The sequence below is a fragment of the Taudactylus pleione genome, unplaced genomic scaffold, assembly GCF_031769625.1.
Source record: "Taudactylus pleione unplaced genomic scaffold, aTauple2 ptg000496l, whole genome shotgun sequence".
Classification (NCBI taxonomy): domain Eukaryota; kingdom Metazoa; phylum Chordata; class Amphibia; order Anura; family Myobatrachidae; genus Taudactylus; species Taudactylus pleione.
This window is the reverse complement of record NW_028284898.1, coordinates 2,545,986-2,570,126: the sequence shown is the minus strand read 5'-3', so window position 1 is coordinate 2,570,126 and position 24,141 is coordinate 2,545,986. Positions and strand designations below refer to the sequence as shown.

Genomic DNA, 24,141 nt, shown 5'->3' with positions numbered 1-24,141 from the left:
GATCACGCTGCTGTGTGGTGGGCTGCAGTGGGAGATTGCTCACTCCTCAGCCTGTGGGGGGGAGCGATCACACTGATCACGCTGCTGTGTGCTGGGCTGCAGTGGGAGATTGCTCACTCCTCAGCCTGTGGGGGGCAGCGATCACACTGATCACGCTGCTGTGTGCTGGGCTGCAGTGGGAGATTGCTCACTCCTCAGCCTGTGGGGGGCAGCGATCACACTGATCACGCTGCTGTGTGCTGGGCTGCAGTGGGAGATTGCTCACTCCTCAGCCTGTGGGGGGGAGCGATCACACTGATCACGCTGCTGTGTGGTGGGCTGCAGTGGGAGATTGCTCACTCCTCAGCCTGTGGGGGGGAGCGATCACACTGATCACGCTGCTGTGTGCTGGGCTGCAGTGGGAGATTGCTCACTCCTCAGCCTGTGGGGGGCAGCGATCACACTGATCACGCTGCTGTGTGCTGGGCTGCAGTGGGAGATTGCTCACTCCTCAGCCTGTGGGGGGCAGCGATCACACTGATCACGCTGCTGTGTGCTGGGCTGCAGTGGGAGATTGCTCACTCCTCAGCCTGTGGGGGGGAGCGATCACACTGATCACGCTGCTGTGTGCTGGGCTGCAGTGGGAGATTGCTCACTCCTCAGCCTGTGGGGGGCAGCGATCACACTGATCACGCTGCTGTGTGCTGGGCTGCAGTGGGAGATTGCTCACTCCTCAGCCTGTGGGGGGGAGCGATCACACTGATCACGCTGCTGTGTGCTGGGCTGCAGTGGGAGATTGCTCACTCCTCAGCCTGTGGGGGGGAGCGATCACACTGATCACGCTGCCCCACTGGATTTGCACCAGGCTGAGGGGTCACAATTTACTTAATTTAATTATTATTTATGCTGAGTTTCTCATTAAGAAACTTTTGGCCTAGGGGTGCTCTGGATAAAATGCTGATACTGTAGGGCGCTGTTATTCAGGAAAGTTTGGGAATCACTGAGATACAGTAATAATAGTAATAATAATAATAATATTAATAATGTACATGAACACTGATGGCTAAAATAGTTTCTATGTAGCCTTTTACATGAATTCTATGAATATTTTGAACCACACACTATAAAACCATTAATTGTTATAAGTGAATAAAGAAAATACTTACGCTATCAGCTTCATCTTCTACAGGAATTTGGCAATTTAGCCAAGGAAGATTCGCAAGGACTGTAAATACAAAGACAGCATGTTACACCCCGTACCTGGGTCTTTCACAGGCGGAAGTACATGTAATAGTAAAGCAGGGAGTCCAAACTTAATTTTAAGGGAATAAGTAAAAGTTATATATATTTTAATATAAGTATAACCTATATTCTTACACACACACTCTAATATATATATATATATATATATATATATATATATATAAATGTGTCGGCCAGTAATGAATACAGCTGTGCGCCAACTAGGGAAAATGGAAATCCTGCACTGTTAGTGCTCCCTGAGGAATGAGATCGGGAAACGCTGCTTTAGGTGCTAAACCCTCAGATATAAAATAAAAGATATTAGACTTCCCTTAAGCCTCACAAGGTCTCAGGTGGAGGAATCCAGTAATCCCCAATAAACATGCAATAAAAATAAAAAATATCTAAACAGAGTAATACAGTACTAAAGACGTGTCATTCTAATAAAAGTCCACAATATTCTATATATACACATAAAATAATATTAGATTGCTAAAGGTTGTTAGAGTACTCACCACAAAGGCTCAATAATACTATCCACTGCATCTGCTCCATTGCAAATCAGTGGCCTTTGTCTGGGAGGGAGTTTAAGTAGCATTAATGACATCACACACGGTGACATCATAATACATACAGTAGACTTTTTTTTTTTAAAGGGAAACAGCACCAAAGTAATAAGCGAGTTGCTGTTTGGTTAAAAGTTATCTGGTAGAACTACCTTTGGTAATAATAATGATCATTTATTATTTTATTTTTTTTCAAAAGCAGCTTACAGTAACGTACTATATCTAACTTCAGAGGGTGCATGCTGAGAAACCCCATCATACAGTATCTGGGAGTCCATAATAAATCAGAGAAATGGGCACTCACCATCCAATGTAGAAAAGCAGATTGAACATTTATTTCCACCCTATTTAGTGCATCCAATCTCATAGGCTGCTCAACAAATCTTCTCACCTCAGCATAAAATGTCATATACATGTCTACATTTCCGTCCCCTTCTGGACCATTGCCAAGACCACCACCACAAATATCAGCCGCTCTCAGGACCAAAATAACTTTACAAAATTAAAACTGCAGGGGAACCTCCATCTATAATTCTAAACAATCGACGGTCTATGGCCAATGTCAAATACTTTTACGATCGATTGTGGAGAGCCAAATGGTTTTCTGCCATCGATGGTAGCTGCAGGCCTGATATTTTATTTTTCTGCCAGTTACAGAGGGCTGCTGAGCTCTCAGCCAGCAGCCATGCACAGCCCCCGGCTCTTACACACAGGGGTATATTTACTAAAGTGCAGGTTTTTAGAAGTGGAGATGTTACCCATAGCAACCAATCTACTTATTTATTTATCTAGCACCTTCGAGAAGATAAAAGCTAGAATCTGATTGGTTGCTATGGGCAACATCTCCATTTCCAAAAACCTGCACTTTACTAAATATAACCCACAGGGGCATATTAGACGTGAAAAGTCCCGTACTTATCGCATTCCGGACTTTTAGCTGACATCGCTGGTTTTCTATGCGACAAAGTATCGCGCTCGTCCCCGCTAATCCCCATATTCAATCAGAAATCGTCGAAAACGGCAGCCGGAGAAACAAATACAGGCAAAAAGTACTGTCGGATTTGGGGAAATCAGCCTGACACCCCCCAAAAGCTGCACTAACATTGGGGGTCATGGTAGATGCCCCTGAATAGCCCTGCTGAAGCTATTTGGGGTACTTAAATGCTCTAATTAGCTGCTAATTAGCGTCTTTGCACAAGTGGTGAAGAATAGCATTTAGCAGTTTTGTTTTTGTGAAAATAACTAGTCCCAGCAAATTTGGGGTACATGAAAATGGGTGCTAGCATGGTTAAAAGTGAGGTTTTAAAAAAACATGAAAAATGCATTGTTAGCAAGGACCAGCAATCAAAAAACCCCTCCCCCATACTTGCAGACCCCCCCAAAGTCTATTTCGCTAATTTTTACATTTGTACTTTTTGCCGCCTTTTTCAGTCATTTTTTGAGGTGTTCTTTTAATTCTTTAGGATTTTTTTGACGCAGTTTACCTTTGGGGACCTGACCTAAGGGTGTAGGGTGGTTCCCCCCCTTAGCCCCCCAAATACGCAATTCTGCACTTTTTTTACGACTGCTATTCATAGGTGAAACTTTTTTTGCGGAGTTCATTGCATTTAGTTTCCGCACCGGCGAAAAGTCACCACAATTGAATACGGGAATAAGTTTCCGCTGGCGAAATTACGTCACCGGTGAAACTTTTTTGACAAAAACTGCTTTTCGACGCTAATTGAATAGGGCCCTATGTGTTGTGTTCCTGGAATGTGATGGTCCCACCTCCCTGACATGCTCAGCTGTCAGTCACACCTAGGCCCCGCCCCCTGGCTCTTGTAAGGAAGCTGCAGCACCAGCCTCTCTTCTGAGCATGCTCATAATCACCGATGGTAAAACCATCAATGGCATTTCACAGAATAGTTACTTATCAACAATGGTTTGTGCCACCATCACCATCAATGGTAACCATGGAAGGAAGACACGCCGATGCCCATCCTACACTGCATTACTGGGTAATTCCCATGAGACTCTGCAGAGGGGTCAGAGAAGTATGTGCTGAGCTCTGATTGGAGGAGCTCATCACATGATCCTCTGACCAGTGGAGATCAGCAGCCTCATGGGAGTGAGTCTTTGTGAGGCTGTGCCTGCTCTGCTGGCTGCCTGAGGCTGCGGCTTCTTGTGATTACAGTGTATACAAATGTAGTTCTCTATTCATGTGACCACTGATCCCAATAATAAGTGTGACCCTAACCCTCAGTCTCCACCTGTCAGACATATTATCCCCCTGTGAAAGCTGCCCACATGTAGAGACACAATGATGTAAAAAGTATTTGTGTAACTAAAAACCTTCTCATTTGTTTTCCATGGAAAAAGTAAATAAATAAAAATGACGTCTGGTTGGGAGTCAGACAGAGGCTCTGATTCAGTAGTGTGGACGCAGAAGCAAATGGCGCTACATACTCTGCGACTTTATGCAAATGCCACAACAAACGCTTTCCCTGCTACATCCGTGCAGCTGAATGTGCCAAGACTGAGACGCCCACTTCCAGCCTCCGTGCACGCAATAATACCGATTGGTGCAACCTTAGATGCACCATAGAGACTTGCACCAGCCATATGGCAGAGGCAGGGCCAGATTTAACGCTAGGAAACCTAGGCAGACACCTAGGGCCCGGCAGGACCCAAGGGGCCTGTGGCCAGGCCCCCCGGAAATTGACCCTGGAGAGAACCTGCATTTTGAAGTGCTGGCTCCGGTCGGCGAGGGGACACAGAGCAGCAGCACATCCACAGCCCTGCCCCTGCCAGGTGGGGGGAGGAGGGGACAGAGTTTCAGGAGAGGGCCGGCCCTACCATGGGGTAGGGTATGCGGCCGGCTGAGAACACCCCTATCCCCATTCAGTAGCACTGCTTCATGAGGGCAATGTGAAAGTGGCGTAACTAGGGTATTTGGAGCCCAGGGCAAATTTTAAAATGGAGGTATGCGCGCGGCAAAAAAATGGGCATGGTCAGAAGGGGCAGGGTCACTTAACAATGGGGCATGTCAACAGGACACATATACCCCTTTCTCGTCACTCTTAACATTCCTTTCCATATGCACCTTAACCCCTGTAGTGCTCCTTATACAGTCCGCCCTACGCAGTGCCCCCAGTAGTGGTCCCTCTTATGCAGGCCCACAGTAGTGCCCCTTATACAGTACCCCCAGTATCCAATGTCCCCAGTAGTGGTGGCTCTTATGCAGGCCCCCAGTAGAGCCCCTTGTACAGTACCCCCAGTAGTGGTCCCCCTTGTGCAGCTCCCTATTAGTTCCCCTTATACAGTGCCCCCAGCAGTGGTCTCCCTTATGCAGGCTCCCAGTTGTGCCCCTTATACAGTGCCCCAGTAGTATTCCTCTTTATGCAGCCTCCCAGTAGTGGTTCCCACTATCCAGTGTCACTTGTAGTGGTCCTCCCTATTTAATGCCCCCAGTACTGCACAGTCCCTTGTGCCTCCAGTAGTAAGCCCCTTATATAGTGCCCCCAGTAGTAGACCCCCATAATGCAGTGCCCCTTATATAGTGCCTCCAGTAGCAGTACCCCCCATGCAGTGCCCCCAGTTGTGGTCCCCCTATGCAGTGCCCTTTATATAGTGCCCCCAGTAGTAGTCCCCCCTATGCAGTGCCCTTTATATAGTGCCCCCAGTAGTAGCCCCCCCATGCTGTGCCCTTTATATAGTACCCCCAGTAGTAGTCCCCCCCTATGCAGTGCCCTTTATATAGTACCCCCAGTAGTAGTCCCCCCCTATGCAGTGCCCTTTATATAGTACCCCCTGTAGTAGTCCCCCCTATGCAGTGCCCTTTATATAGTGCCCCCAGTAGTAGTCCCCCCCATGCAGTGCACTTTATATAGTGCCCCAGTAGTAATCCCCCCAATTAGTGCCCCCAGTAGAGGTTCCCCCCAGTGGTGCACCCAATAGTAGTCCCCCCGATTACTACCCCCAGTAGTAGTCCCCCTGATTACTGCCCCCAGTAGTAGTCCTCCTGATTACTGCCCCCAGTAGTAGTCCCCCCGATTACTGCCCCCAGTAGTAGTCCTTCCGCCGCCGCAACGTCCGCACGTCAGTCCTCCCGGGCTGGCGTGCTCTGCATTATGGGAGAGACGTCATGACGTCTCTCCCATTACCCACTGCAGGAGCCGGCTAATAAAATTCGTGCAACATTTCAGATTTATTACAATCTTTCGTCAGCCAACTTACTACAAGAAAAACTCACCTTAAATACTTTAATCACCATCAAGTGTGGCTGCAAACGGGCGGGCATGGCGGGAAAATCCGAACAAACTCGGATCTCAGCTAAGATCACTAAGTTCGGATCTCTGAGATCCGAACCCGCTAATCTCTAATTATATGAAGATAAAAAATATATCTTTTTATTAAATAGAAAAGATCTTTATATCTTTTTAAATTATTATAAGTATAAAAACATATACACAACACAAACTGGTACAAACTTTCACACATGAGTTACCTAATCACCAGATAATAAAAAATAAAAACAGCTTAGCTTGGTTTTCAAAAAATTATTTGCTGGACCGGTTTCCAGGGAAAAGAGAAGTTCCAGCTGTGGCTTGTATTAGACGGCTTGTTTGCATCAGTAGCACAGGCAGTAGTTATACCAGCAGGTTGATGTTTTAAAAGGTGGGAAGCCAATTGCCTCGTTACATGGGTAGGATGCCAAGGTTGGGCACTATGTTTCAAAAGTCAGCAGCGTCTGGTGATAGGTAACTATAGATCCCTTTACATGTTTCTCCATCCAGGTACAAGGACGGTTTGTTGCCTTTTAAACCATCAACCTGCTGGTATAACTACTGCCTGTGCTACTGATGCAAATAATCAGACACAGCTCTGCCAGCGCTAATCGTACTTATGACCAAAAAGTTCAAATATTCAAAATTCTTCAGGGTCCGTCAACAGTGCAAAGTCAGATGTAGATGCTTTAAGCATATTTCATCCCTCATGGGTAAATGTCATATATATTCCCATACAATACATGAAAGAGAAAGAGGGTGGAATATATATAGTGAAGTACAGTTTTTAATCCACAATAAATCATATACAATGTTAAAAAGATTAAAGTAATTGGATATCAAAGGATAACCAGATCAACAGGTGATGAGCTGACACAAAATAGTCGCAATGTGATCACAATAAAACAAACAGTTATAAAATATAGACAAAATGAAGAAAAAGTATTGTAAAACACAACAGGAATCCCCAAATAGCTGAATGGCAGTCATTACCAGCTTGATGTAAAGAGCTGACAACGGTCAGATCTTTAAGCATATCTGAGGGTACTGTGACCCAATCTCAGTGTCGGAGCATTGATGCACGTCTAAGTCCACAGGCTGTCATCCGGTGGGGTCCTGCTAGAAAACACCAACGCATTTCGACCCTAATCAAGGGTCTTTTTCAAGGTACATCCGTGGTCAGAGTGTCCAGGAAATGATCCTAGAGCCTTTTTATATGTAGTCCTACCTATCAGAGCGGCACGGCACAGCTGGTCTCTATACATCAATTGACTACAAGTCCCATGACTCTTTGCTGTGTCCAGGCCAATCTCTTTACTATCAAGGAGGCACATGATTCCTCGTGCTCTGCTGCACTTGTTCAGTAAAGCCACTCATTTTGCTTTCCGTTCAGTGATAGCGCGACGTCACTTCCGGGCTGTAACCATAATAACCGGACGCGTCTTGTAAGTTTGGATACGAGTATAACATAATTTCCATACGTCTGGGATGAAAATCCAGTTTAGTCTGTATACTCAATAGGTGCCCAGCGGGTCGAGGTATAACTGTGTCAGTAAAGTGCTTGGTGCCTGATACTTCCTTTTCTATAAATAATTAATAAAATACGTATATATTAAATAGAGACAATAAATACATAAAATACATGAATAAAGATATCGACCGCAACCATAGTATAAAGAAAGTGCATGAGGTTTATGGAAAAATTAATAGGAGAATGTGTAGTAGACATAATAAGTACATTGAATATTAATACCACCCGCAATGATGGTATATGGGAAGGCTCAAGAAAGTGCATATAGTCTATGAAAACATCTATGTAAGGGCTTACAAGAACCACTTAACCTCAAACTCGAGGTTTAAACCCCCAGGTTTTAAGGTGCCTTGTTTGTAGATGTTTTTCATTTCTGCCTTTGCTAATTGTTTAGGTAGGTCCTTCTGTCTACAATGCCCTTTAATCCAGGATAACCCTACAAATCTCCTTAAAGGTGAAGGGGAGCAATTATGGCATTGTTTAAAGTGGCTCGACAGGGCATGTGTGTCGAGACTAGAGATGAGCGCCGACCCCCATGTTTTGGTTTTGGTTTTGGATTTGGATCTACCCTGGTTTTGGATCTGGATTGGTTTTGCCAAAACCTCACCTCCGTGTTTTGTTTTCGTGTTTTTGTTTTGGATCTGGATTTTTTCTTAAAAAATCATAAAAACAGCTAAAATCACAGTAAAATGGACCTGTTTTTGTTCCTACAGTATAATTAACCTCAATAACATTTATTTCCAGTAATTTCCAATCAATTTTGACCACCTCACAATATTATTTGCTTCATCTACTTAAGGCCAAAAGGTTGCATCCAGCTAGCTGGCTGACTAAGCTAAGTGACACTTTGGGCGACACTAACATGTTGCAGTTCAGTTTCTAATTTCCAACATGAATACAGTGTGTTATACAGTGTGGGTTGGATACACCAATAGAGCACTTACTGTGACAGCAGTGTCGGCAGAGTGTGGTTGCTGACGGTGTCCTCAGTACATGGAATGGCAGTGCTGCGGTGCTGGCACTGTCCTCAGTGAAGGGTACTGGTGATGTCGACAGTGCGGGGGTGCCAGCGGTTTCTTTGGTGCAGGTTTGCTGGCCGTGTCGGCAGAGCGGGGGTGCCAGCGGAGTCTTAGTGCAGGTTTGCTGGCTGTGTCGGCAGTGTGGGGGTGCCAGTGGTGTCTTTAGTGCAGGTTTTCAGGCTGTGTCGGGGGTGCCAGCGGTGTCTTAGTGCAGGTTTTCTGGCTGTGTCGGCAGTGCGGGGGTGCCAGCGGTGTCTTTAGTGCAGGTTTTCTGGCTGTGTCGACAGTGCAGGGGTGCCAGCTGTGTCTTTAGTGCAGGTTTGCTGGCTGTGTCGGCAGTGCAGTGGCACAAGCAGTGTCCTCATTGCAGGTTTGCTGACTGCATCGGCAGTGCGGGGGTTGCTGGCGGTGTCCTCAGTACATGGAATGGCAGTGCTGGCATTGTTCTCAGTGAAGGGTACAGGCGGTGTTAACAGAGCGGGGTGCCAGCGGTGTCCTCATTGCAGGTTTGCTGACTGTGTCAGCAGCGCAGGGGTGTTCTCAATGCAGGGTGCCGACGGTGTGGCAGAGCGGGGGTGCCAGCAGTGTCCTCAGAGCAGGTTTGCTGACTGTGTCAACAGTGCAGGGGTACTGATGGTGTCCTCAGTGTGGGAGTGCTGGCAGTGTGGGGGCCGCTAACGGTGTCCTCAGTACGTTGGGCAGCAGTGCATGAGTGTCGGCAGCAGTGGTATCGGCTGCGGGGGTGCTGCCAGTGGGGGTGGTGGTGGCGTAGGCAGTGGGGGGTGCCAGCGGTGTCAGGCAGCAGGGGATGGTGGGCGCCATCTTCTTTTCCTCTTTTGTGCTGTTTTCAATGGGCTTAACTCTGATTGGCTGAGAGCAGTGACAGACTTCGCTCTCAGCCAATCAGCGTTAAGCTCGCTCAAAACAAAACCTCGCAACTCGACAGAGGGGTCACAAGGTTTTGACTCAGGTCAGTGATCCAGGGCAGGCAGGGAGATCGCCCCGGATCCCCAAAATTCGGGTGGGTTCGGATCTCTGAGATCCGAACCCGCTCATCTCTAGTCGAGACCTTTCTTTATATTGCACAAATATTCTCCTATATGCATCTTCAATGGTCTAGAACACAGGTTCTCAAACTCAGTCCTCTGGACCCCACACAGTGCATGTTTTCCAGGTCTCCTCACAATCACAAGTCAAATAATTAGCTACACCTGTGGATCTTATAAAATGTGTCAGTGAGTAATGAATATACCTGTGCACCTGCTGGGTGACCTGGAAAATGTGTACTGTGTGGGGTCCTGAGGACCGAGTTTGAGAACCCCTGGTCTAGAAGTACAACTGACATAAAAGAGTCCACACTCACACTCCACCCCATATATAACATTGCAAGTGTTACAAGTTACAAACTCTTTAATATGGTGTGTTTTTCCATTAATGTCAATTTCAGTTATTTTAGCTGTTCCATTATTTTTAATATGATGACACCCTATGCATAACCCACACCGATAAAATCCCTTCCATTTTATGGTAGATACAGTCTTAGTTTTTGGTAATGTACTCCTCACTAAGGATGTGCCTAATGATGGGGCCCTCCTATATAAATACTTAGGATGTGCAGGGATAAGGGAACCAATAACCAGGTCCTTTTTGAAAAAATAAACCAGTATTTCTTTAGAGTATTTTCAATAAACTTATGTTGGCAACTGTATGTACAGGTTGAGTCTCCCATATCCAAATATCCTGAAATATGGAATATTCCGAAATACGGAATAATTTTGGCAGAACTGAGATAATGAAACCTTTGATTTTTGATGGTTCAATGTACACAAACTTTGTCTAAGGCACAAATTATTAAACATATTGTATAAAATTACCTTCAGGCTGTGTGTATAAGGTGTATATGAAACATAAATTAATTTCATTTCTGTACACAAACTTTGTTTGAGCCACAAAATCATTGAAAATATTGTATAAAATTACCTGCAAGCTGTGTGTATAAGGTGTATATAACACATAAATGCATTCTGTGTGTATATTAGGGTTCCATTCCCAAGATATCTCATTATTAAATGCAAATATTCCAAAATACAGAATATTCCGTTATCCAAAATACCCCTGGTCCCAAGCATTTTGGATATGGGAGACTCAACCTGTAGTAATAAACAACCAATCATATGGATTATGCTCCTTGGTTTGTATAGCCTTAGAATTGTCCTCCAGAAGTTTTTCTCTAGGAATATCAGTAACATCTCTAATCACTTTCTCTATGAGATCCAGTTTATAGCCACATGCTAAAAACCTAATTTGAAATTCTTTAGAATTTCTGTAATTATCATCTCTAGTACAGTTGCATTTTAGGTGTCTTAATTGGCTACCTGGAATCGACCTTAGCCAATTTTGATGAAGGCAACTGTTGGCTTGAATATATGATTTTGAGTCGGTTGGTTTAGTATAATTCATAGTACAGTATTAATGGCTTCCCCTTCTATAAAAATGGTGATATCTAAAAATGTAATAGTATTTTCACTAGACACAAAAGTAAAATCATGGTTTAAAAGGTTTTTATTAAGATATTCATAAAACTCATTTAAAAGGTCCCAACCACCTCTCCAGAAAAATCAAACATTGTCAATGTATCTTGACCAGGACACCAGGTTTGCTCCATAGGGATTGTGGTCCCAAATATTGGCTTTCTCCCACTGTCCCATAAATATGTTTGCATAACCTGGAGCGAACCTGGTGCTCATCCCACTCCTGACTTTTTGTATGTAAAAATTTTCATCAAAATCAAAATAATTGTTAGTCAGGATAAACAATACTCCCTCTTGTCCTGTAACTCATGTTTTAAGGTGCTTAATTTTAAAAATTCTGTCACAGCCTTTAGACCATCTTTATGGTCTATATTAGTGTATAAAGATCGGACATCCGCCATCACCATGATGAGTCCTTCTTCCCATTGTATAGATTTTAATACCTTCAAACAATCCTTTGTGTCTTTCAAATGGGATTTATTTGTGGCGACTAGGGGCTGTAAATAAAAGTCAATAAATTCAGACATATTTGCCGTTATTGAATCTATGCCGGAACACTATCGGCCTCCCTGGTGAGTTTAAAGGGTCTTTATGCACCTTAGGGAGTACATATAAAATTGGAATGGTTGGTTCTATAACCCAAAGGAAATTATATTCTCTATCCTCCAGTGTCCCATTGTTTTTATATTTGTTTAGCAATTATAGAAGTTTTTTGAAACCCATTTGTCGGATCTAGTCTCAGTTTTTGGTATGTCACTTATCATCCAACTGTTTAAAAACTTCTTTTTCATACATGGTTCTATCTAGATTCACAATCCCGTCGCCTTTGTCGACGAGTTTTATCACAACATGTGACAGTTCTTTTAGTTCCTTCAGAGCTGTTCTTTCTTTAAAAGATAAATTATGGTTGGATATCTTATTGTCGATCTTTTGGATATCCTCATGAACCATGGTGTAAAAAGTGTCCAAGAAATTACCCTTTATATAAGAAAGATTAAAAATAGATTTTGATTTAAAGGGGGTATTACAAGTTGAAGGTTCATTATCTACCACATTTGTTTCTTTAGTCAAAATTTTTTTTTTAATGGATAATTTTCTCATATATTTTTGTAGATCTGCAAATGTGGAATATTTATTCAGAGCTGTGATTGGGGCATATTTCAAACCCTTTTCCAACACCATGGTTTGTTCTTTTGAAAGTATATGTTTACTCAAATTAAATGATTTGACTTTCTGTAATTTAAACTCATCCCCAGTTATATCATTCTGGGTATTTTTCTTTCTTTTAGTGTTTCCCTTATATAGGGCCTTTCTTTTTATTTTGTGTTGTATATTTCCCCCTCTACACCCTCTTCTAGTTTTCAGGTTCACCTTAAGGGTGGGAAACATCTTCTTTTGGATAAAAAAGATGGTGAATTCTCCAGATTTTGTAACGTTGGAATCTATTCCTAGTCAGAATAATACGTGTAACTAAGGCCCTCATTCAGAGCCGCTCGCTAGCGGCAGTACGCTCGCTCCGAGCGATGTTCGCACATCTGCGCATGCGTACGGTTTTTAGTACGCATGCGCGAACCAGTCAGTGCGGCCGAAAATCGTTTGTACGCTATATAGTGAGTACCTGCTATTTTGAGTGACAGAATGAGGCGTATGTGGGTGGTAACAGGGGAAGGTGCTTGAAAACGGGGAGTGGAATTCGAACGCAGGCGTGCTTAAAGGTCAAAACGGGCGTTTTAAGGGAGTGCATAATTAATACAGCAGCGTCATTGACCACGTCACTTGGTTTTTTAAACTCAGAACTGCTCGCAAAATAGCGGTTGAAAAAACCAACCACAAGAATAGCGAGCAGTTCATACGTTGTACGATGTACTCGATTAATCTAATAAATAGCGGACATGACGTATGGTGCGAGCGGCCAGGGGGCGTTTTTATAAAATAAACGAGCGTATGTTTTGCTCGCTCGTTCAGACTTAGAGGTGTGAACAGACTGCAATTTGCGAACGGATCATTTGAATAGCCACCCCTTGTTTTTGAACGAACGACCGCAAATAGTGAACGGCTCTGAATCAGGCCCTAAGTCCATTTCTTTTAAGTCCCATCTATTGTTAAACATATTTCTTTTATCAGGGGATATATAATGTATTTTATTTTCTCTCCAACTCTCGGGGTTCTTAAAAGGAGGTCTATATCTATCAACTTGTGGTTTATACATTCTACCCCCTCTTCCTGGAGAGTTCTCCTCTCTCATTTTATGGCCAAAGGCACTATAAGTCATTCATCCCCTTTTATTTCTTACTCTGTTGTCAGAAAAGTAAAGTGGGGAGGAGGGTTCTCTAATTCGATGGATGTCAGATCTCCTGTTATATTTAGTAGTAGCTTTTTTTTTCTTATTATGGTCACCATTTATTGTATCCATAGTTTTATCCCTCTTAATTTTTTTTTTACTTTACGTTCTATCAATATTTTCTCATTCCTCCTTAGATTAGATTCAATACGTTTTTCCAAGTCTTTGCATTCTTGAGTATCAAAGAAGGGGGCAAACATTTCTTTATATGAATCAATTTCCTTTTGTAATTCCACTAGATCTTTTTTCTTTCTTTAATTATCAAATTCATTAAGTTAAAAGAGCACTCTTTTAGAATATTATCCATTCTAATTAAAAAATTTTCCTCAGATGTAGAGAAAGAGGCAATTTTATGTATTATTAAACCCTTCGATACTATTTGGTGGGAGACATAACTTTCCAATGTTAATACTGCCCACCAGATTTTATTTTCCTTCAATAACACATTTTCAAGTTTACGCATAGTATCCTCCAGATTTTCATCTATAAGGGTTACTATTTCACCCTCTTCCTTAAACGCATTCTCAAAAAGGGATTTTCTATGGTCTCTATGACTAAACATCTTGCAGCACTTCTTGTCCTCTACCAAAAGGAAAAGCAGTCTGGTATAAAAAGTCAGGACTTCGATGGGCACCAGGTTTGTTCTAAGTTATGCAAGTATATTTATAGGACAGTGGGAGAAAGACAATATTTGGGACAACAATCCCTATGGAGCACACCATGTGTCCTGGTCAAGATACATTGACCATGTTTTATTTTTATGGAGAGGTGGTTGGGACCTTTTAAATGAGTTTTATGAATATCTTAATAAGATCCTTTTAAACATTGATTTTACTTTTGTATCTAGTGAAAGTACTATTAATTTTTTAGATATCACCATTTTTATAGAAGGGGAAACCATTAATACTATGAATTATACTAAACCAACCGACTCACAATCATATATTCAAGCCGACAGTTGCCATCATCAAAATTGGCTAAGGTCAATTCAGATGACTAAAACACAACTGTAGTAAAGATGATAATTACAGTGTACGATCTAAAGAACTTCAAAATAGACTATATGCACTTTCTTGAGCCTTCCTGTATACCATTGTTGAGGGTGGTATTAATATTCAATGTAATTATTATGTCCACTATACATTCACCTATTCATTTTTCCATAAACCTACATGACCTTTCTTTATACTAAAGTTGCGGTCGATATCTTTATTCATGTATTTTATGTATTTATTGTCTCTATTTAATATATATGTATTTTATTAATTATTTATAGAAAAGGAAGTATCAGACACCAAGCACTTTACTGACACAGTTATACCTCGACCCGCTGGCCACCTTTTGAGTATACAGACTAAACTGGATTATCATCCCAGATGTATGGAAATTATGTTATACTCGTATCCAAACTTACAAGAAGCATCCGGTTACTATGGTTACAGCCCGGAAGTGACATCGCGCTATCACAGAATGGAAAGCAAAATGAGTGGCTTTACTGAACAGGTGCAGCGAAGCATGAGGAATCATGTGATCATGTGCCTTTGATAGTAAAGAGATTGGCCGGACACAGCAAAGAGTCATGGGACTTGTAGTCAATTGATGTATAGAGACCAGCTGTGCCATGCTGCTCTGATAGGTAGGACTACATATAAAAATGCTCTAGGATCATTACCTGGACACTCTGACCACAGACTTAACTTGAAAAAACGCGTTGGAGTTTTTTACCAGGACCCCACCGGATGACAGCCTGTGGACTTAGGCGTGCATCCAGCTTATGTTCCGGGACTGAGATTGGGTCACAGTATCCTCAAATATGCTTAAAGATCTGACCGTTGTCAGCTCTTTACATCAAGCTGGTAATGACTGCCATTCAGCTATTTGGGGATTCCTGTTGTGTTTTACAATACTTTTTCTTCATTTTTTTCTATATTTTTTAACTATTTGTTTTATTGTGATCACATTGCGACTATTTTGTGTCAGCTCATCACCTGTTCATCTGGTTATCCTTTGATATCCAATTACTTTAATCTTTTTAACATTGTATATGATTTATTCTGGATTAAAAACTGTACTTCACTATATATATTCCACCCTCTTTCTCTTTCATGTATTGTATGGGAATATATACGACATTTACCCATGAGGGATGAAATATGCTTAAAGCATCTACATCTGACTTTCCACTGTTGACGGACCCTGAAGAATTTTGAATATTTGAACTTTTTTGTCATAAGTACTGTAGATCACGATTATCGCTGGCAGTGCTGTGTCTGATTATTTTGTATTGTGTTCATTTTGGTGGAGAGTGAAGGGAACCTTGTTTTGACACTTCTCACACCAGCTGCTTTTCTCTCGTGTGCAGTTTAGTTCTCTACACTTTCTTTTTTTATACCAAGCCGTCTAATACAAGCCGCAGCTGGAACTTCTCTTTTCTCTGGAAACCGTTCCAGCAAATCATTTTGTGAAACCAAGCTAAGCTGGGTAACTATATCGGGACATAATCAGTACTATATGCTGCTGAGACTAGTTTGCACTTAACAAACAAGACACTTAAAGGGAAAGCCCTTGCAAACTACATCTGGAGTAGGAGCGCTTTACGAGTGGAGAGGACTCCTCTTCTATTTCACTAATCATCTTCACTATAAAAGATGGAAAGTTATTTAGCTCTGTTCTTCTTTGTTATTAGATGATTAGGTAACTTTTATGTGAAAGTCGTTACCATTTTGTGTTATGTATATGTTTTTATGCTAATAATAATTTAAAAAGATATAAAGATCATTTCTATTTAATAAAAATATATTTTTTTTATCTTCATATAATATGTGTTCTGTAATAATTCTTGGTTATGCATGCGCCCGGCGTCTATTCTCCGGCGGTGTCCGGGTCACCGCATGTTTCTCCACCTGCGGGACACTGCGTCCCGCGGGTGACAACGGCTCCCGCAGGCTGTGAGGGCAGGGCGCTTTTTGCCCTCCTCCTGGAGGGCAGGGTGCTTTTTGCCCTCCGGAAGGAGGGCAGGGTGCTGCGCCCCGCTAAAACAGCCTAGCGGGAACGCTATATATATATATATGTGTGTGTGTGTATATATATATATATATATTTATATATGTGTGTGTGTGTATATATATGTGTGTGTGTGTGTGTGTGTATATATATATATATATATATATATGTGTGTGTGTGTGTATATATATATATATATATATATGTGTGTGTGTGTGTATATATATGCGTGTGTGTGTGTATATATATATATATATATATATGTGTGTGTGTGTATATATGTGTGTGTGTGTGTGTATATATATATATATATATATATGTGTGTGTATATATATGCGTGTGTGTGTGTATATATATATATATATGTGTGTGTGTGTGTGTATATATGTGTGTGTGTGTGTATATATATATATATATATTTATATGTGTGTGTATATATATATATGTGTGTGTGTATATATATATATATATGTGTGTGTGTGTATATATGTGTGTGTGTGTGTGTGTGTATATATATATATACATATATATATATATATATATATATATGTGTGTGTGTATATATATATATATACAGTGTGTGTGTGTATATATATATATATATATATATACACACATATATGTATATATATATATATATATATATACACACACACATGAAACTTGATCAGTAGTATACAATTCCTGTCAGTGCATGCATACCTTTTTGCAGAAGCAATGCCTTAGGCTCAGAGATCAGCAGCAGCTAGTTGGACACGTTATCCCAATCAGCATCACTGCCACCTGAGAGTCCGGATCAGTCATCCTGTCATGTGGGCCCCTTCACGGAGATGAGTTCCTCCTGCTCATCTGCTTAAGGTAGCAGTGATGGGGGCGGCACCTGTTATGACACGTGGCGCATAGGAGGCGCTGAGACACTATGAGGCGCAGGAAGGCTCTTGAACCATTCCAATGCCTCTGAACTTACTCAGTTAGGGCTAGAGCGGGCGGCGGCTGTGAGACTAAAGGGGAGGGAGGGTAGTCAGCCAGGAGAAGGGGGGGAGCCGCTGGGGTCTCAGGGGGCGGGGCTTCCGGCAGCCGCAGGCAGGCTGGCAAGGCAGGCTTCCGCTGTAGCAGGAAAAATGTTTTTCCTGTCTACAGCAGCACAGCCGATACTGTGGGTGTGGGCCTATTTTGATGGGAGGCTTGGAGCTGCAGCTCCATCCGCCCTATTGGTAATCCGGCCCTGACCGAGGCCCAAGATTTCTCTTGGCAGCCCTGGACATGGTACAGTATGTGAATTGATCAGTTAGGTATCAGGGTCAGGGTCCCCTTTCTCAATGCTTAATATACACACATGTATGAGAAAAGATAACCTGTACACTAATGGTGTAATGTCCGCTACATTTCCCCTCATGGCAATAATGTGCTTATTCTTTCCAAATTTATTTCCCAACTACACTAGCCTGCAGGGCCGGATTAAGGGGGGGGGGTGACAGGAGAGGTCGCCCCTGGACCCCCACACATGGAGGGGCCCCCACACAGGGTCAGTGTGACCCTGCCGAAAACAAGTATCCAGTGACACCTGTTCCCGGATTGAGGTTCACTGCCGCGATCCGGTATTACTGTATGTGTGGCACAGTCAGTACCACTGTGTACAGCGCAGAGCGGCTCTCGAGTCTTCTCACCGGCACCACGTGACACATTACGTCCGCGATGCCGATGAGAGGACCAGGGAGCAGCTCTGCCGGGAGGAGGTCACGCGCGCACGCCATCCCTCAGGTAAGTCAGCGGGAGCAATAGGCTTTGGGGGTAGGAGGGCAGCAGGCTTAGGGGGAAGGGGGGAAGCTCCGTGTGGCTTGAAGGGGCCCCACAATTTAGTTGCCCTGGCTCCCTCACAAGCCTTAATCCGGGCCTGTTAGCCTGGAAACTTTGATGTTAAAATTGCTGCAATCTATTCAGCCCTGGTTACTCATAGTTGGAAAATAAGTGGGAAAATCAGAAACAGAATGTTATTATACTTTGTAAAAGGTTGTGATGTGAAGAATGATGTGTTCACACTGAGAGGTAAAATAATCTGCTCAGGACATGTTATAGAAAGAGCCTGTGGTTGTGATTGGTCAGGCTGAAGAGGGCGTTACTTTTTTCCTGTATTATACATATATAAACCACAGTTATATAACATCTGCATTTAGGAAGGAAGGGCATTCATTAACCGTGATCAGAGATCAATGTTATAGAGTCTACAGACATCTCAGGTGAGAGGAAGTGATGGATAGGCTATATACTGTATATTGATAGTTACTATTGTAGAATTTATTTTCATTTGTTTTGTGTCAGTCATTTATATGTGTCTTTATATTACAGAGCTGGTGATCACTGTCCCAGGATACAAGCTGTTATACAGAAGGTAAGTAGCACAAGGTGATGTGTTCAATGGAAAATGCTATTATAGCCTGTGGATGATTATATCCCCGCTCTCACATGATAATTCCACCTGAAACTGAAAAGTAAGTTTTGGGTGCAGATAATCAACCCCCTTCCCCAAAAGTCCGTTACCCAAGGTTCAATGTGTCTTTGCCTCCCAGATGATCTGTGAGTGTTCCTGGATGCTGCAAGTGACACGTGAATTCCAGGGTCAGTGGGAGCCAGACGTGTCCAGCAATCAGCACCCTTGGGCACGCGGATGTCCAGATAAGTGAGCTTTGGGGACAGAAAAGAACATTTGATTCTCCAACCAAAATTAAATTTTCAGGTTTTGGTGTTATATCGAATGTTTAAATTAGAGATGTGCATTTCGGTTCTCCAGTAATCCAAATCCACACGAATTTTGTGAATCCGGAGAGATCCAAATCGCGGTTCTGAACTTCCTGTAGTTTGAAATTTGGATTTTAAATTCAAATGTTGTGTTTTGGATTGTAAAACATGAAATGTTTTTAGCTGTTTTTAAAACTTTTTATCCAATTTTTTTTTTAACAAACCCAGATCCAACACCAAAACACTTGAGGGTGGTTTTGCCAAATTGAAACCAAAACACGAAAGGTGAATCCAGATCCAAAACTAAAACACGTTGGTCAGCGCACATCTCTATTTAAAATTATGACTTACCGTATGTATTTTAAAGTGCACACATCTGTACAAAATAGATTTGCTGTCTAGTGTTTTATTTTATATACAAGTATCGGGGCAAAGGAAGAGTTGTGTGCAGTTTTCACCGCAAACCTGGGTGTAAATTGCATCCGTAAAAAACGACGCAATTTGGGTAATATGCAGAGCTGCAGCCACCTTAATGCGCCTGCGACTGAGTGCTTACAGAAGCACATTCAGGAATGATTCAGTATGGGTGCAGTATGCAAGGTCTGCATTCCTTATGTTGATAAATCATTACTGTATGTCCACAGCATAATGTCGAATGTTGGCGTGTAACACTTTGACACAGAAATAATGTCGACATTGGCAGAATGTCAACATTGCACTTGTCGACAGCATGTTGACAATGGAAATTTTAATTTAAACCTAACCCTAAAATCATGTGTTGACATTCTGGCTGTGACCATTCACGATGTAATTATGTCAGTGTCAACACTGTGAATGGCAACATTCTAAATCTCAACATAGTAACTACAGAACAAAGCTTTGGTATACTTATCAAACACCTACAAATGCATTATGGTCATATTAGTGCCCATTATCACCCCTTACCAGTTACAGTAACAATGGATTTACATTGGCTCTATACTTGCTGGTAATTGGATAAATTATTGGCATCTCGGGTCACTCTTAAAGTTCTCCTCTAATTTGAAATATATTATAAATAATAAAAATATTTTCTAAGTAAGAAAAGTCTATAGTAATGCTGCAGTATCACTACGGAGGGTGCCAATCCAGGGAACTCTACTAGCCAGATACAGGGGCTGTGGTGCTGCATTGGTCCCGCCATAGGCGATGGCACCACTCACACACACCTACTTATAGTCCTGAGGGCAGTGGTAGTGGTAATGTCTATCTGTAAAATACACTACAGGCTTGTAAGTTAGTGTCCTTAATGGAGTAACTATTTTGAAAATGTGTCACACTGAGAGCAAATTTAAGTAAGGAGGACACATCTGTAGTCTATGAATAAAGCTGGGATGACAATGGCTTCTTCATTATGCTGTCATTGGGGGTTGGACCGATCTGTGAAACATGTGAAATTTAGCATCAAAACAAGGTATGGTATATTTATAGTTTCCAATAGATCATTTATCTCTGCACAAATTCAAGAACAAACAATGTATAACGTATAACCACTGAGATTATGATTTTTTTGTGGCTGTTTTTTAACATGAGTATTTGAAGAGCTGTGTACCTCATATTTACTCTCTCCCACTCCTCCATGCACAAACTCACACTTACTCTCTCCCACTCCTCCATGCACATCACACTTACTCTCTCCCACTCCTCAATGCACCACCTCACACTTACTCTCTCCCCCTCCTCCATGCACCAACTCACACTTACTCTATCCCACTCCTCCATGCACCACATCACACTTACTCTCTCCCACTCCTCAATGCACCACCTCACACTTACTCTCTCCCCCTCCTCCATGCACCAACTCACACTTACTCTCTCTCACTCCTCCATGCACCACATCACACTTACTCTCTCCCACTCCTCCATGCACCAACTCACACTTACTCTCTCCCACTCCTCCATGCACCACATCACACTTACTCTCTCCCACTCCTCCATGCACCACATCACACTTACTCTTTCCCACTCCTCCATGCACCACATCACACTTACTCTCTCTCACTCCTCCATGCACCACATCACACTTATTCTCTCTCACTCCTCTATGTACCACATGTACCACCTCTCACTTTTACCCTCTCTCACACACTCAAATGCACCACTTCACTCTCTTTCACTCTCCCAATCACCACTTTACTCTTCTTCTCTCTCACTCACCCATGCACTGCCTCACACTTACCCTCTCTTGCACTCCCTTTCACCACCTCACACTCTTACTCTCTTACTCATCCTCCCATACTGTACAAATAATTGGGCAAAACTTTCCCTGTAATTTCTACCTATGATATGGTTTGCTTGTATTAATCTCTGTTATTTAAGCTATAATATGAGTGTAACTATGAAGCCCAACATCCAAGTTATTTCCAAATAGCACCTAACAATCGAACAGACTTCCAATATTTTTATATGATTTTGCAAGCTCATAGCTATTAAAGAAAAATAAATTTCACATCAAAATCAGATGAAATATGGTGAGGCTTTGATCTTTACCTATGTTCAATCACACCTGACTATACTTTGTTGCTTGTTTATTCCTGCATATGCCTGCTGTGTTTAGTTTTCTGCTTCCCAGCTCTAAGCAATCAACATGCAGCCCCAGACAATAGGCCTTGTTCCTGGTCATAAGATGTACTCAGAGATATACATTCAAATGAAATCCAAACATCCTCTTCTGAGTGGCATTAAAATTATATTGGTCAGTGTGGGGCAGAGTTATAGCTCACATCAAAAGAACATAACAAATGGCATTCAGGTCATCTGCCCACTGACTTGTAGTCATATAAACCAATTCAGACTATAAATCACAATAAGTCCTAATATCTATATTTCTCTTCATATCTCTTTTCAGATCACGCCAGCCAGGATGTTTTCAATGTCACATTTTATTCTGACATTTGTGATTCTCCTCGGTTTCTTTCATCTGTCCACATGTCAGAACTGGTCAAAGTTTCAGGAAAAGCACATTACTAGAAGATCCTGCATCAACTGTAACACTACCATGAAAAAGCCTCTGTTCATTGTAGCACGACGCTGTAAGCCACGTAATACCTTCATTCATTCATCTAGTCTCAATGTCAAGCGTATCTGCAGCAGTGACTCCGGAAACAACGAAGTAACAAGTAGCACAAGATTCAGTCTCACCACATGTACGAAGTCATCTAATATGAAACCTCCGTGTCCTTATAGTTCTTATACTGAAAGAAATGTGATATGTGTAAAATGTGAGAACAAACTCCCCGTGCACTTTGTTAAAATAGGTCGGTGCAGAAATCTGTCTTCTAAATATCATGTTTCCTTAATTTTTTAGTATGTTCTACAGCAGAGGAGTCTCCCATAGTAAGTGACAGACCTTCTTTGGTATAACACTTGGTGAGAGGTTTTTCAAAGCTTCTAAAGAGGATATGTGGAGAAGTTCCCCATAGCAACCAAGCAGCTTTTAGCTATCAATTTATAGAATGTATTTGTTAAATGATAGCTAGAAGCTGATTGGTTGCTGCATATTACATTAATGGGCCCTGCTCTGCATAGCAGGCAACAAGCAGACTGTAAATCTCTGTATAAAACATGGATGTAGAACACATGGCTTTACAGTATGTTATATAATCAGTGACTGTAGGGAGCAATTATAGTACAGTACATTACAAGCTTCGCATTGTCAGCTTCTTCTGCTTTTAATAAATATTCAAATGCATCCATTCACATTGCAGTGTATTCTTCATAGAGATGAGTGGTTCCAATTAGTTTAAACCTGGAAATTCTGAGTTTTATCTAAACAAGTAGATGTAATGTAACGTAATTATTGTCAATGGACTACGCAATGTGTATACTGTATGTACCACTAATGACAGATGAATGTATGCATTGTAAAGTTGGTGGGAGAAAATCTAAAACCTGGAGCAACTTTGAGGGCCCTATTCAGAGTCAGGCACAAGTACAATTGCAAATAGCATTTAAAAAAAAAATTGCATCTCTGAGACTTATTCACAGTCAATCAAGCTGCGACCCCCTCTCCTTGGCTGCTACTGCTTCCCATAGCTAAGATGAGACTGGATTGCAAGTGGAGGTGTGGCTTCACAAATAAATAAGCCTAACCTAACCTTTAACCTCACCCTCCCCGCAGCTTAAACCTAACCTCCCCCTTAGTGCCTAAAGCTAACACTCCCTTGCCACTGCTTAACCCTAACCTCCACCCCACAGCCTAAACCTAACTCTCCCTTCCCACAGTTTAAACCTAACCTCCACCTCGCAGCATAACCTAACCCTCCCCCTAGTGCCTAACCCCTAACCCTCCCCCTAATCCTCGTACTTACCTTTGGGATCCCGGTGGTCAATATGTCGGCAACGGTAATCTGAGAAGTGTCGGGACTCCGACGTCGGCATTCTGAATGCCAGAATCCCAGTGGTTGGGATTATGACTGCATACCTTTATTGTACCTACAGTATTAACATCATTAACATTAATTTACAGTAATTTACAGTCAATTTTGACCACCTTACACCTCCCAATATTATTAGTTTTAACCCATAGTGGCCAAAGGCTGCAGTGAGCTAACTGGTTAAACTAAGCGACAGAGCAGTGGCACTAACACTTGGCAGTTAAAAAATATAGCACATCTAGGAAACATAGTGGTAGTGCAGTGGCAGGCAGGATGGCAGTTTTATTTAAACTATAGAATGTATTTATTAATCAAGAACTAAATCAGAGGCACAAGGCCAACACAGGTAAAAGGAGGTGGAGTATAGTTTAGTGGAAGCCAGGTAAAGCATTGATTGATTGAGTCACTGATTGATTGACTAGTGTTAATAACTTAACTATAAAAAATTAAACCAGAGAAAGGGAAAGCACTGTCTGAAAACAAGCATCCAAAATACCATTGAGGTTTATTGAT

The 24,141-nt window shown here is 42.1% G+C and overlaps 1 protein-coding gene across 1 annotated transcript; it reads left to right on the top strand.

Annotated features, from left to right (window-relative positions):
* The first annotated feature begins 18,668 nt into the window (after positions 1 to 18,668).
* On the top strand, positions 18,669 to 22,841 carry LOC148502476 (sialic acid-binding lectin-like). Its single transcript, XM_088449795.1, has 3 exons — positions 18,669 to 18,714; positions 18,824 to 18,866; positions 22,101 to 22,841. The coding sequence occupies exon 3, from the start codon at positions 22,116 to 22,118 to the stop codon at positions 22,557 to 22,559; it is 444 nt and encodes a 147-aa protein (XP_088305921.1). The 5' UTR covers positions 18,669 to 18,714; positions 18,824 to 18,866; positions 22,101 to 22,115; the 3' UTR covers positions 22,560 to 22,841.
* The last annotated feature ends 1,300 nt before the right edge of the window (positions 22,842 to 24,141 follow it).